This window comes from Balearica regulorum, chromosome 5 (genome assembly GCF_011004875.1).
Source record: "Balearica regulorum gibbericeps isolate bBalReg1 chromosome 5, bBalReg1.pri, whole genome shotgun sequence".
Taxonomy (NCBI): domain Eukaryota; kingdom Metazoa; phylum Chordata; class Aves; order Gruiformes; family Gruidae; genus Balearica; species Balearica regulorum.
This window is the reverse complement of record NC_046188.1, coordinates 43,673,799-43,687,335: the sequence shown is the minus strand read 5'-3', so window position 1 is coordinate 43,687,335 and position 13,537 is coordinate 43,673,799. Positions and strand designations below refer to the sequence as shown.

At 42.7% G+C, this 13,537-nt stretch overlaps 1 protein-coding gene across 4 annotated transcripts in view; it reads left to right on the top strand.

The window, feature by feature from the left end:
- The window catches only part of AMBRA1 (autophagy and beclin 1 regulator 1), a 141,196-nt gene that overhangs the window by 76,641 nt on the left and 51,018 nt on the right, over positions 1–13,537 (top strand). For all 4 annotated transcript variants that reach the window (XR_012835716.1, XM_075754564.1, XM_075754566.1 and 1 more), the window contains one exon: positions 9,374–9,484. Coding sequence is in view for 3 of the 4 variants with exons in the window: in XM_075754564.1 (XP_075610679.1) it covers positions 9,374–9,484 (111 nt within the window). In the remaining variant the exon portion in view is untranslated. The remainder of the gene's footprint in view (positions 1–9,373; positions 9,485–13,537) is intronic.

The window sequence follows — 13,537 nt, the reverse complement described above, 5'->3', positions numbered from 1 at the left end:
CTGGCCACACTAATTCATGAACTATGGAGTTGTTGATAAAATACAACCTCTGTGGAATAGGGGCTAAAGTTGGCAAGTGTCTTGACAAACAGTACCTACAAGAAAATCTCAAGAAATTGCAGGAGCTCTGAATTATCTAAAACTATATAAAGCAGTTTTGTCAAGGCTGGATTAGCCTGATACTGCGTTAGCATCTACGTTAGACAAGTGAACTGCAGTAGACCTAGTAGACAGTGTGGGTGGTGTGACAACTGTGGAGGACACAAGCATTAGTCTTGGGTGGTAAGGACATTCTGGTTAGGCAATGACAGCAACACTGTGAAGGAGTTTTTTGTTGCAGCAGCGGAAATATTCCTCTGAATCCAGACAAACTCTGCTAGACCAGAAAGTTAACTTCTTTAATGATTGTTGGAGGCAAAAATGTCTTAATACCATAATCATCCAGTTTCTCAGTGCCTCTGTTACTGGCTGATGCACTGGTAATGGAAAGGCTGGCTGTGGGTGTGCCACTGGGACTTTGCAAACTTTTTCTTTGGTAAGAGAGCTGGTGCCAGGATGCAGTCAGGCAAATGACCCTTAAAAGTCAGATGTTTAGCTTTTTTTTGCTTCGACATACAGCAGCAATATTTGAGGACTCTGCCCAGCCTGAGTCACATCGCGCAGTGAGCTCAGATGGGCTCTTGTCCTGGGAGGGCCATTTAAGCAGGAGAGGGGAAGTCTGGGAAGGCAAGTCCCTGTTCCTGGTATAGCTACTTAGGGAAGTTTGTCTTTGTGTTCTTCAAAAATGTGGCAGAGTGAGGTGGGAGCTCTGGAGACTCAAGAGCTTAGAGTCTGGTGCCTGCTCACAGCTCCTTGGTGGAAGGCTGTCCCCTTTGTCTAGTCTTTGCAAGACTCGCCGTCTGAGGCAATTAGGATTAGCAGGCACATTTCATGCTCTGAAAAGTCAGAAAGGGAAAGAAGAAGGAGTTTTACAAAAGGAAATGCCTGCCAGGCACAGATTTCGCTCTGGTTTTGTGCAGAGAATAAACACAGACATGAAGGTTAAAAAGCAGACTTCCAACAGCATTTAATGAAGGGCTTGGTAATCATGCAAGGGACTTAGTGACGGGAAAGAGCAGAGGCATTGTAAGGAGCAGAGTTGGCAGAGGGAGGAGCTGGAGCGACACACGGCACAGATCAGCTATTGAGACCTTCCTAGTTCACCTTCACAGGGATTTAGTGAAACTTAAACTCTGGCAGGAGAGATGTGGCATTTCAATTTGGAGAGTCACCTACTGTTTCTGGAAGCTTAGAAGGGAGGAAGGCTGTGAACATGGCCTTGTGTGTGGGTTCAAACAGAAGTGAAGGAAGAGAATACACATTTCTTTAGAGACTGCAGAGTTCAACTGTCTTCTGCCTTTTCGTCTAGCAGCGTGTCCTGGCCTCATTTGGTGCCCCCCTCGCTTAATTCTGAGAAACACTTCTGTCTTGCACTGTCAGTTGCTTGGGAGCTGATTTCAAATGTGGTATCTTATTGATTTTTTTAGTAGATTGATACGAAAGATGTAACTCAGTTTCTCCTTACACCAACAAAGTAGAGTTGTCTTTCTCTCCCCAGTATTTTCCAATAAATAGGTTTCTGACTACTATGCCAGGGCAGTAGCTGGTGGATCTTGTAGCTGATTCTGTAAGTATCAGAAGGATTTTAATGGTGTGTGGAATAACACAAATTTGGAAGAAAGCATAAACCCCTTTTTCCAATCCTTTACTCATTGTTTTTTGTTAGAGCTTCTTTTTGCATACAGACAAAATCATCTAAAAGGCTGAAAATATGCAGAAAAGGTCAAACCAAAACATTAGTTAAATGAAATGCAGATTGGAATGTATTTTTAGTGCTTGAATATTTTCCCTAAAAGGCTATACTGAAGGAAACATGTTTTACTGCTTGAATCATATGGTGGTATGAGACATGCTTTTAACACATGCTGCTGTCACATGGAAATAAAGAAATGGTCTCAAAACAAGCAACGACGTCCTTTAACAGCTCCAGCAGTTAACTGAAGACTCCATCCCTGACTCCTCTTCCCAGCAAGGGGCCCCAAATAAGAAAAGAGAAAGCTTGTTTGCCCACCCACTTCTCAAACAACTTGTGAGTTGTTTCAGCCAACGGTAACAGATGTTTCTTTCTGTTTTCATAACCTTTTCCTGTCAAGCTCTTTTAATGATACTGCATCTCTATTTGCAGGAAGATTTCTCTTGGCTGTCTAGCCTGATAACATTTATTTCCACCAGCCTGCTTTGTGGAACACCTCCATCTCTTTACACACCATTCCAGTACTGTACCTAGTATGAGAATTCCAGGAGTCTCACAGTGGTCCCTAAACAAAAGGGGTTTTGCTTTTTAAAATGTGTATGCATATGTGCCGTTACGTAGTGTAAAGCAATGAATATAGCAGAGCCTTCCCACAGAGCTTCCCATCCACTGCAGCTAAAAGCATCATAAATGACAAATCAGAAAACAAACAGCTAAGCCTAAACAGTCCTTGTTTGTAAAGGTTTTCTTTTAAAGAAGAAAATTGTGCTTACTGGCTTCATTGGAGCTCTACAAATGTAAGAGCACCACCAAGACATGCAGCTCTGCTTCTTTTGTAAGCAGGATTTGAAGCTTCAGTTCTCTGGTGAATGGTACTTATTATCCTGCAAGAACAAACTTTTAAACTATGCAAACAAAGTGTCCTCTGAAGCATAAGCTAAATAATTGCATATCAGTAGCAAGATACAACTATTGCTTTGTGTTCAATGGCAAAGTCAGGCTCTCACTTCTCTCATTCATCCCCTTCTCCTTTCCAGCAGTTGTTGAGCAGTTATGTTGCTCTCCACTCGCCACTGAGGTGAGGCATGAGTAAGACACTCTGGTATGCCCACGGTTCAGATGGTATTTCTCTTTACCTTTTTTTTTTTTAATGACATGAGAGATTATGAATCTTACAGATAAAATATAATGTGCAAAAATTGTTTTAAATCCTGTCAGACAAGGCTCTACTTGAGGTGATGCTTGCTAAGTCATTTAGGAGGTGGAAAGAAGGAATTCCCTCCAATTTGTTTGGTTGGATTTTTTTCTATTCAACTGCATATCTGATATTGGACGGTTGGAGAAAGTTCTTGGCAAGTTGGAGACTTAGACCATGATCTGTCCCTAACAGTAGCTGAGAGGGTTGAGGTAGCTACAGCAAGGAAATGGAACTGCTTGTTCCTTATCAGTCACCCTGAACAGGGTGAGGACTTCCTAAACAGTGACATTTGCTTGCTCCAATGTGTATATGCAAAGGCTATCATAAGATACCTTATTTGTCACCGAAAATGGGGTTTTCCTCATCTGAGAGGTTCTATGTGAATATTGTTGGCTCAACTCTTGCTGGCTTTGGAAACTCACCATGCTGTTTCATATCTGATTTTCCAGCTTCCGTGTGTAGCACGGTGACATGAGCAGGGGCATCTCTGTGAGGTGAACAAGAACAGAGCAGCAGACAATCTCTTAAGGAGAAAAATTATCAGCTTGCTTGGTGAAGTGCAAACAATTCAGATAAGAGGGGAATGCATTTGAAAAGGACCTTAACCTCATCTAGTTTCCCTGAGGGAAAACTGGACCCTGCCATCAAAGACAAATGCTTCCCAGATGCATTTCTGTGTTAATTGTTATGTGACATCAGACAAAGGAAGGTAAGATGTCAAGGAGCCATCATGACTGTACTGGGGATGGAGGCTTTGGGCAGGGCATCTGTTCATTCATCATTTGTGTTTCTTGCAAATAAACTGATTTCCTTTTGAAGTCTGAAACTTGTGGCTGGACAAGTCCATTTCTAATACGATGCTTGCATTGTTCACAATGTGAATGAAGCCCTTGGGCACTTGACTTGAGCTCCAATTAGGACAGTCATCTTCACTACCTGCAGCTGAGGCCTGCTCAAATTCCCATAGCCGATAAGATTGTGGAACTTGGCATGCTAAGCATTGCCCCTTTTAAAAGCAAATTTTGCAATAGGAATGAGCATGAATGGGAAATTGCATTTCTTCTTATTTTGTACATCTGGGGTAATGGAAAAGTAATAGCCTTTTGGATGGTTCAGCCTTCAGAGACCATAGACCTCTTAGAGACTTTCTCAGTTAACATCGAATCTAAGATCCCTTCAGTGCTTAGCATATGCCAAACCACCCTTAGTAACATTTTGTGCCTCCATTCATGAAAATCATTTTGCTCACTTCCTATTTACAACTTGCTGATACATTGAAAAACAAGCCAAATAAATCCTTGAAAATACTGGGTTGCTGTGCCTACTGTTTCTACAGTATTAACCTAGTTTTAGATACTTAGCTCGACCACTTCAAAGTGTATTCATGGCAGTTTGGAACAGAGATTTGCTGGAACTTGTCAAGTTCATATTCAGGATTTAATATATTTACTGTGATCAAAGGTAGTCCCCAAAACAAGTCTGCCCCATAAAATGCTATAGGGTCAGAGATGTGCAAGAACCTGTTACATCTCCACTAGGTTTCAGAGACAGTAATCACACTTCATCTGAATTCACATTGCTTCAGAACTGGTTGAGAGAATCTGGTGTATTCTTGCAGCAAAGAGCTTTATCCTTGGTTTGTCAAACAGATTTGTCCAGTGTTTTGGGCTTCCTGGAGCCTGGATTATAGTATATCTAGAATAGTAAATGTAAAACTCGTCAGCTGTGATAGATCCTTTCTGCAAGCGTAGGATAACCTCACTATCGTCAGCTACAGTTACAAACAGGCTCATAAAGAGGTAATTAGTTTTCAAAGGTACTCATGCTGAAAGATGCAAGTACTAATCTAGGGGGAATTTTACACCAGGGCCTAATCGCTGCCTCAAATTGAGTCACAAATTAGCTCAGGGACTTCTCTAGCTTCCTCACGCTTATCTAAGCATCTTAATAAATTTTTCTCTTACTATGAGGGGACCTGCCAAGCACAAAAACCTTAAGAGTAAAGGATCTAGTCTAGAAAAACAAAAGAGCTCTGGTATCTGTTAAATAAATGGGAAAGAAATTCACGTAACGTAGAAATTCCATGTTCTTGAAACTTGTACCCCAAAGCTTGTGTAGCTCTAGAGTATTAGCTCTTCCTCTGAGAGTCTGATAGTAGTAGTCTGGAAGTATCCTGCTCTTCACTGAAGGAGTGCTGGAGTGCCATGGAAAGTGTTTTTGCACTGCTTTTTTCCCTTGCAGTCTAAACTCAGACATTGGCTTGCATGGCTTGATTCATAAATGAGCAATAGCTGACTGGCAAAGGTTCATTTCTCGACATGCCAAGATGAGTTGGACCCTCTGAGGGGATTGTGACTGACGGATAAATATCTGTCACGTGTAGGTGGCCTATAAGAAAAGATTTGAGGATTTATTTTTTTTAAGTCTTTGTTAAGACTTTTTTCCCCCCGCTCTTTAAACTCTCTTGTCATGTGCTGAGTGGGGGTGGATGGAGATCGGGGCGGTGGGGGGAGAAGGGAGGGTTGCTGAAAGCATTTAACTTCATTTCTGCCATCACCCAGTGTTTATTACGCAGTGATAGACAGACGCAGGAAAGCTGCCAATCAAACCTACGTTCACTGCATTTCAATTGGCCTTCGCTTTGGATTTCAGCAGTTTGAAATCTACATCATCTCTGCAGTAAAAGGTCGTTCTGTTCATGGGGATGACAAGCCCGAGACCATCGGGTACCCACTGCAGTCACTTGTGATCCCATCAAACAGTGGAAGACCCAGGAATCAGGACAGACTCTGAGGTGCTTGGTGAGAACTGCTGCTTGTAAGAGCTGCTCTGCTACTGCCCACATTTAAGAAGCTGAAGTGTGTTATTTGCCTCCAGGTTACACTGGAACTTAAGAGGTGGCAACACCACCTGCTCTCAGTCAGGCTGAAACCCTGACTGGGCAAAGCCAGCTGAGAATGAGTTCTCGTGCTACACAGTGAACAAAAGTTCTGTAGTGAGGATTTTAAGTTTTCCACCCATGGTCTCAAATCTTCCGTATCAACCAATGGAAAAAGCAAACAATAAAGGGTTAGGATAGACAGTTGCGTACTGGGGACTATTCCCCCCCTAAATTAAAAGCATGCAAATATTTCAGACATTCAGTCATCTTTATTGTAGGACAGAGCATGTGGGAGGCTTCTGGCAGGACTTGGGATACAAATGTTATTCCACTTTGTTACGTGTAGCTACATATAATTTAATAATTACACTTCTCAATTACATAATTAGTATAAGTAGAGGTAATTACTTAATAAAAACATGTAGATCATGGATTTGCCATTAGTGTTAGGTGCTCTGGTTTGGAGCCTTTGAGAAATAGACCAAATCCTTCTGAACATGTACCTTTCACTCTATGAACCTTGTTCCTGTGTCCTAATCTTTTTGATAAAGGTCTCTGTTACCTGAAGCGCAAGCATTAGTTGATAGCTGTTGCTGGCTCGGAAATTTGTGCAGGGCTGTCCTGTAGATGGGGAGGTACTGCTTTTTTTCTGCATTAGCTTTTCCATGTATGATGTGACTACCTTTGGCGGTGAAGGGGATGTGAGATTTAAATGAACACCATAACTAACCTGAAGGTTTTGGGGAAAAGGATGAGAAGACCAGAATCTTTACAGAAAAAAATGCAAACCCGTTTGCTAACAGCTTTTTTATGGTACTCGTAGCAGTAGGTGCAAAAGTCATATGAGCCAGGTGAACTTGCTGTTTGTGGTGCAGTTAGTGATGTTGCTAGGCTTCAGTGATGCAGAGGGAACACACGATTGCTCTCCTAGGGTATGCTGTTCTCCAGTTTATATGTTGCTTGCTCTGCCTACAAAGGTGGTTCTCATGGCAAAACAGGTGATGACTTTGTAATGTTCATCGGTAATAAGATCAATATTCTGGAGTTATGTGCCCTGAGTAGTACTTCTGTTACCTGTCTTTGCAGTGTTTTCCTTGTCTGATTCAGTCCTGTAAGGCAGTTGCTACCTAGTTGGTGATGTTAGTTACTGTTTCCCTGCAGCAAATCCCACTGCTTGAAATTTGTACAGAAACTAGTTTTCTGTTCTTCACCTGGTGGCTGGAGGCAATGCAGCAGAAGAGCTGCCCTTGTGTATGAAGCATGGGCTTGCAATGAGGAGACTTTTAAAGATGAAAGAACATAAAATTTAATTGTTCTTCTTCCACTTCTGGTTGCAAAATGTAATTTCATTAATGCATTGAATCTGCTTTCTCTAGTGCGTATCTTTTGTTCAGAGGAGCCCTTTGTTTTGGGGTATATGGAGAATAAGGCCTTGGGCGTATGTAAGAGCAATGGAAATGTTCTTAGTTCTGCTCTCCAAGTGATAACGTGCGCATCTGACAGAGGCAGATACAGAGACTGAGCACACGCATGGTGGAGGTTTGTGAATTTGCTGGAGGCCTGGCACAGCTGAGTACACAGTGTAGAGCTGTCTGCTCAGAAGTCTTGCTCTTGGCATATTTCTGAGCTTTGTCCATAACCAAAAATCAGGATCCTTAGACAGCTTATCAATGAAAAGTGGAGTAGCAGTAGCCTTCTTGGTGTCTTTATTTATCAGGTCTAGAGTTTGCTTCCTTACCTTGCTCTGCCCTTGTTCTTTACTTTGCAGAGAAAACAAACTCTGTTAGCATGCATGCGTGTGTGTTTTCAGGCCATTTTTTTTACAAGCCTGAGTGATGTGCTGGGATTTGATCAGAACAGTAAAAATCCAGCCACCCTAGTCTCCACATCTGCCTCTGCACCACTTTGATTTACTAGTAGTTGGCAAGCTTTTAGCTTTCTGCACAGGCAGCAGGCCTGCTGTGTACTGGATACAGAGTTGTCAAAGTGATGTCTCTTCCACTATTGCTGCTGTGGCAGCAGAGTCCTAAGCCAGCCCTTTCGGGAGAACGAAGCCACTGATTGTTCTGTGTGCTTCCAACCAGAGACAGTGTGGAGATGCTGAAATCCAGACTGCGTAGACTCTGGAGGCTGTGCATTTCCTCATTTGTGCTTGGGGATGATCTTGTTTTGCTGTCCCTTATCAAATTCTATTACTTTGAGTTTCTCTGGGTTCCAGCATGCGTGTGTAGTACAAGGGCTGCATGTATACGAAGGCCTTGGAGGCTGTGAATAGCATGAGATTTTTTTACTCTAGTACTATTATGGAAGAGTTGTTTCTTCTCTCCACTTGTCTCCCTAGGGATTGCATTTAATGCCTCTGAGCTTTCTCAAATGTATGCTGACTTGAGTTACCAGTGGCAGTTCCCTTCTGCCTGGAAAATTCTGTTGTTTGTGCTAGTTTCTGAAGTATTCTACTTAGCCTTTTGCTTTGGGCTGTTGCCCAAATCTTTGGGTGGTTAGCAAGGGTCATGTCATTTGCTGGGAGTCATGACAGCCCCTGCCTGATGTAGGTTGGGCCACCCAGAGCAGCAAAGGGCCAGCTCGTAGGTGGTCCTTGCTAACACAATCTTTACTGTGTGGCAGATATTACAGGCAACCTGTATCTTCTCAGTGGAGTTTACAGTAGTAGGAGGGATTATCATAGAATCATAGAATGGTTTGAGTTGGAAGGGACCTCAAAGATCATCTAGTTCCAACCCCCCTGCCATGGACAGGGACACCCTCCACTAGACCACGTTGCCCAAAGCCCCATCCAACCTGATCTTAAAAACTTCCAGGGATGGGGCATCCACAACCTCTCTGGGCAACCTGTTCCAGTGTCTCACCACTCTGACAGTAAAGAATTTCTTTCTAACATCTCATCTAAATCGACCCTCCTTCAGCTGAAACCCATTACCCCTTGTCCTGTCACTACACTCCCTGGTAAACAGTCCCTCACCATCTTTCCTGTAGGCCCCTTCAGGTACTGGAAGGCCGCAGTTAGATCTCCCTGGAGCTGCCTTTTCTCCAGGCTGAACAATCCCAACTCTATTATGTCCTTAAAAGTGTGTGATTTACCAGGGTAACACTTTTCCTTACTATATGTATCCTGGTCTGCCTTTATAGCTGTACTGGAAGATTTTGGATCTGTGAAAATACAGCTTCACTAGTACCAATAAGTAGAATGCATTTGCACCAAATGGATTGATTAGAATTTCTGCCTCGTGATCTGGGCAAGTTTTATCTCTTATCAACTTTCTTTTCTTTCGTAAATGTGTTGCAGGGAGGTGCTTTCCTATTAATTTCCTGTGCTCTGTGGCTTATTTAGGAGGTGTTGCCATTTCTGTAAATAAGGTTTGTTTAAGAATCTGGAGTTTTGTGTATTAGATTTTGAAAGATTTTCTATGGTGTTGTCTCCCCAGCTCTTCTCTGGATAATCTTCTGAAGGTTAAATTGCTGATTATTTCCCCCTTTTCTGTAGGTGCTGTGATTGGGGATGGACAGTCGGCTGTGGCCAGCAACATTGCCAACACTACCTACCGGCTCCAGTGGTGGGACTTCACAAAATTTGATCTGCCTGAAATCAGCAATGGTAAGCTGGGAAGAACACCAGTACTTTCTTTTAAGTCTATACCAACCAGACCTACTATAAGCTGTAGGGTCTTCCAAAGGTATGTTGCGGGCCTTGGATTACTTGATTGTCTTGTTGCATTGGGAACTGTAAAATGCTTAGCGTTTTGAGAAAGTTGAATAAAAGCATGCAGAGCTGTTCCTGCTCTGCCTAGCCTGTGTATTCTTGCTATCAGCAAATCTGTGCCTAATACAATCCTCTTAGAAGAATTCTGTATCCAATCTCCTCATTCTTTTACCTACAAGTTTCTAGAGGGATATTGTCTTTATACCTTTACGTTAGAACCTGCTAATGAACTGGGTCTGAATTCTCCAAGTTATTGACATTAGTGTGAGTTAAAGTGCTGCAATACATTTTGGGAATCAGGGCCATGGTTTGTTGCTTAACACAGTGTTGAAAGCCAGGGGAAGTAGATGTAACTTCTAGCTATTTGCAAAAGCAGTGCTTCGTCCCATATCTCAGGTGAAAGCTGCTTCTGGGTCAAGAATATGAGCAATATTGCTGATTTTTATATATTTATTTTCTCCTTCCCTTTGTAAAAATTAGACCATGGTATTAAATGTGTTCTATGGCATAAGCTAGCTCTCACACTAGAAGAGACTTCCCTGTGCAGGCACAAGCGTATTTGATGCTTGTGGTCAGCTGATCAAGGAAGGACTTTTTTGAGGCTAAAACTAACTTGACTAGAAAGGCTATTTTTAACCCGGAATAGTATCTTGATATAGCTTGCTGCACAGCTGCAGAAATGTTTGTGGCAGCCTAAGATGAAGATAGGAGGTAGATATTCATGAGTGTTTCTTTATACAGTAATTTTTAGCTTAGGCCATCTCTCTGCACATGTGAAATTCATTGCCTGACTTCTCAGCAAAACCAGATTGTGTTCTGCTTTAAGGGACTGACTTTTTTAGAGAGAACATGGATTTTGTGTTCGGAAAGATTTATGCTTTCACAGGTAGCCATTGAAATGAATTAAGAAAAAGTTTCTCCCAGTCCCAGCCCTGTCTGTTCTGCAATTCTAGAAATTACATATCTGACAATAGAGGTCTCTGTGGGGTACGATCCTGTTGCTTAAAGAACCCACAAAAGGAGCACATGTAGTGACACCATAGCAGCAGAGATGTAGGGAATTGAAATCGCAGAATTACAGAAAAGTTTGAGTTGGAAGGGAGCTTTAAAGATCATCTAGTCTACCCTCCCCCCGCCATGGGCACGGATGTCTTTCAATAGATCAGGTTGCTCAAAGCTCCATCCAGTCTGATCTTGAATACTTCCAATAATGGGGCATCCGCAGCTTCTCTGGGCAACCTGTATGGAGTCATTTACCTCCCAGTCCCTGGCAAATCGGAGGAGCTGGGGAAAGCCACCGGTAGCCCATCTCAATACAATAAAGCTTTCTTACTGTGTCATTCCTACAGATAAAGTATCTGGTGTTTCACCTCCTTCACATTGTATAGAACATTGTGGTGTGATGTTTATAGCCTGGTGGGAAATAAAAGCCCAGCTTTTAGATGGTAGCTGTCAACATTGTAAAGGTGGAAGATGGTTTATATTTTGTCCTTGAGAACCAGTGTGTCTCTTGGGAAGGAACACGGAGTGTCATCTTGAAAGTAGCATACTGTGTTGAACTTGTTTGCCAGTGCTTTGACGTGTCTTGTTAAGTGCCAGACTTGTAGTACTAGTGAAATGTTGTAGGCTGAGGATCAGTGCTCAAGGCGAAGTTTTGCCACGCGGTGGCAATACTTTCCATGGTCCAGCCAGACTCTGGAACAGAATAAAGATGAAGTCAGAGGGGGAAGCATCTTGCTGCTGACTTAAATTCTTTGGGATTTCTCTGCAAGCTTGTAAAATATTTGAAGAGTTTTGGACTCATCTGACTGCTGAGGAGAAGGCTGCTGACTTAAAAAAAAATTTTAAAACAAACAAAAAACCCCCAAAAACCAAAACCACCATCCATAAAATGTTTGTAATTTATGGAATAAGAACCATCTGCTCCTCAGGACATGAAGATTTCAGTCTTCTCCCTCTCCCCTACCAGGACATTTCCATTCTGAATTAGCTGGAAATTGGGCTGCAGTTTCTGTTGCCGTTGTGCCCTTCTTGCAGGCAGGGTTCCTGCTACAAGCCCATCCCTTCTGACTCCCCACTTCCCCATTTTGTGCTTCATAGTACTTGACTTGCCCATCTCTCTGCTTCTTCCCTTTTACGTGCTGAGCCCAACTCTGGCATTTCTAGATTGTTAGCCATATCTCCCTCTGCCAGGGTCTAGTAGGGATGTATGAAGATGCAGCAGCTGTGCTCATCCTAAACCAGGTATTTGCCAAGCTTGCCTAGGCACAGAACAAAGGCAAGCTGCAAGTTTGCCAAGGTGCACAAATTTGTAGAGATATTGTGAAGCTAAATGTATAACAGTGGAGTGGTGTGTTGGACGAGTTTTTTCTGACTTTTCATGGTCTTGGAAATAAACTATTTTCCCAGTAAAACATGTGACCTCAATAGCTCCTTTTGTTTTTTCCCCATCATTTCTTGTAAATCAGAGGTGGTCATGTGAGAGAGTCCGCTTACACAGAGGGGGCTATTGCACTTCCTGGGGCTGACTTGAGCCACAAGTGGTTTGGGAGTTCAGGCAGATGAAATGATGCAGCTGAAGTTTGGGACTGCCTGCCAGCTCCACTCTCCATCAAAGAAACGGCTCTGTGGCCAACCTCCATCTCCAAGCAGCTCTTCTTCCTGTTACAATTAAACAAAGAAAAGATAGTTTGGAAGTAGGATGTTTTCCACTGAAGCAGACGCATCTGAGCAAGTGACAGCAGCATGATTAGCGCTGCGATCTCAGCAGCGAGGCCCCAGCACCCTTCGGAGCCCTGGGCTCAGGGCTCAGCTCCATGGCAGCAGCCTCGGTAACACTCAATCCAGCAAGTGCATGAAAGAGAACTCCAGTGGTCTTGGGGCAATGGCTTTGCGGGGACTTGGATTTTACTCTCTGCCCTGTCTTTCTCTATTAATTGCAAAATGGAAGATGGCTTCAGATTTCTTCTCTCCTCTTGCCAGTTTTGCTTTTAATAACTCTGAAGTGAACATGACCCAGTCTTAAACTGTAACTGTCAGTCATATCAGCATTGGGGTGGAGAATTTGTTTGGCAGCAGAGACAATGCTATCTCTGGCATTTATTTAATGTTCTTCTAGCAAGTGTTGCATGTCCTTAGAATTTCCTGCAGCTAACAGGTAATTATTGAATCGGTGAACAGTGTAGAATAGAGGCATTCCACAGGTAAAATATTTGAAGGTTTGATCTCTTGTTTATATATTTTGAATATAATTTCTCTCATGCTACTCACTGCTTATTGTTTCATTTTCTAGCCATTGTGGCTGAACTGGTCTAGTTTTTCCACATTTAGTCACGCATCAGGAATTTGTCCTCTTCTAACACTGGCTGGGACTTGAGGAAGGTGATTTGATCAATGCTTACTGATCCACAGAAGAAAAGGGGGGAAAAAAGCATGCTAAACAATGTATAAATAGGAGCAGCTGTTCAGAAAGTGTCATCCTTAAGGGTGGTTAGGAGCGGGTGGTGTGCTCAGCACTATTTCCTTTGGCAAACAGCACTGTTGCTGCCAGCGTTCCAGGCCTTCCCCAGCTTCAAGCGTAATTATGCTGTAGGTGTAAGCACTCCAAGTTGGCACAACAGCTTGATTAATTTGTTCTCTGATGTTTCTTTTGATGTGTTCTGTCAGCTCGGCGGCTGCATTAACAACAAAAGAAAACCAAGAGATGAAAGGGCAGCGTTGTTGTAAATGATTTTCCAAAAATAGCAAATTTTTTTTCCCTAAAATCTTCTGTATTGGCTTCATTTTCATAGGTCAGGCCTCAGGCTCAAAGAAATCAAATAGCCTGTGGCTTTGTCAAATGCATGGGTATATTCATCCTCCCCATATCTTGGGAATCTCGTAGATGCTGTTCATTAAAATGAAACCTTGCTGAGATCTCCACCTCTCACATTTAGACTTTTTCTGCTG